This window comes from Rhagoletis pomonella, unplaced genomic scaffold (genome assembly GCF_013731165.1).
Source record: "Rhagoletis pomonella isolate Grant_MI unplaced genomic scaffold, Rhpom_1.0 Rhpom_scaffold_00001, whole genome shotgun sequence".
Classification (NCBI taxonomy): domain Eukaryota; kingdom Metazoa; phylum Arthropoda; class Insecta; order Diptera; family Tephritidae; genus Rhagoletis; species Rhagoletis pomonella.
Window position 1 is genome coordinate 14,585,640 of NW_023458555.1, and position 1,157 is coordinate 14,586,796.

Below are 1,157 nucleotides of genomic sequence, written 5' to 3' on the forward strand. Positions count from 1 at the left end.
GGCAATAGTAATAAATATAAAATTTTATATAGATTTGCTGATATACTGACGCAGGCAACTGGAAGCCAGGTCTGATTATGGGCGAGACAACCAGCGCTGGGCTGGGCGAACAAAACTGGGTAGGCAGAGTAAACAACGTGTGTATGTACATATGTGTGTGTGTGTGTTACGACGACCTACCTGACAGACTGATAGTCTGCTTTGATTAAAATTAAAAATAACTTGCAATAATCATACAGCTTTTAGGTATTTAGAAATGTGTTTATATGTACCTTAGTACATATGTATATATGTATGTGTGCGTAACTCTATTTTTGTCGCAAATCGGCGCAGCTGATAAGTCTTATCTATTCTTGTTTTGTTAGTTTTCTATGTAGTCTATAGCGATTATGTCAAACTGAGGTGAAATCAAGAGCCGAGTAGAAATACTATAGTGTCGATAGTGATGAAAACACAACGAAATGAAATTAAAAATAACAACAAAATATTGCAAGACACACATTTATTTATTGAAAATAGGTTACCGGCAGTTTCTTTTTCGTTTTTTTTTTAAGGTTATGTTTTGATAAAAAATAACATATGCTGACTTTTAAGTAGACAAAACATGGGTAAGAAATACAAATTACTGGTATCAAATAAATGCTGTAATAACGGTAAACACAACCGCCGATCAGTATGATTGTGCAAACAACGAAGCGTAAAAGTGAGGTTAGCCATGGCAATGCAAGCGCTTTTTCTACGCATTTTGCCGTCACCGTGTAAATGGACAAAAAATAGTAACGGAAGGTTTGATTTTTTAAACAAAATAAAGGTGCGATATTAAAAATAACTGTGATTTGCTTTCAAATTAAAGAAAAAATTAATCAAACAGCTGTTTTATTTATCTGGCAAATTGCGAAATTAACCTCACTTTCCAGCACAAATTTTCCACTCTACGCGCTACAAATCTGCAAAAACACAAAAACCACATACCTAAATATTAACATAGAAATTGCAAGATAAAATTTTCAAAAGCACGTTTTTTCACTTCACACAGAAGAGGCACATACACAACATACATAAGTACATAGTACATACAAGCGAAGCACACACATACACAGACAAAAAAAATCTACATAAATAAATTAGCAAATGAATATTAAAGCGCACGCTTTACT

At 33.4% G+C, this 1,157-nt stretch overlaps 1 protein-coding gene across 1 annotated transcript in view; it reads right to left on the minus strand.

Annotated features, from left to right (window-relative positions):
* Positions 1 to 506: 506 nt before the first annotated feature.
* LOC118737041 overlaps positions 507 to 1,157 on the minus strand; it is a 51,190-nt gene continuing 50,539 nt past the window's right edge. Inside the window, exon 4 of the mRNA XM_036467319.1 lies at positions 507 to 533. Within this exon, the coding sequence (XP_036323212.1) occupies positions 507 to 533 (27 nt within the window). The remainder of the gene's footprint in view (positions 534 to 1,157) is intronic.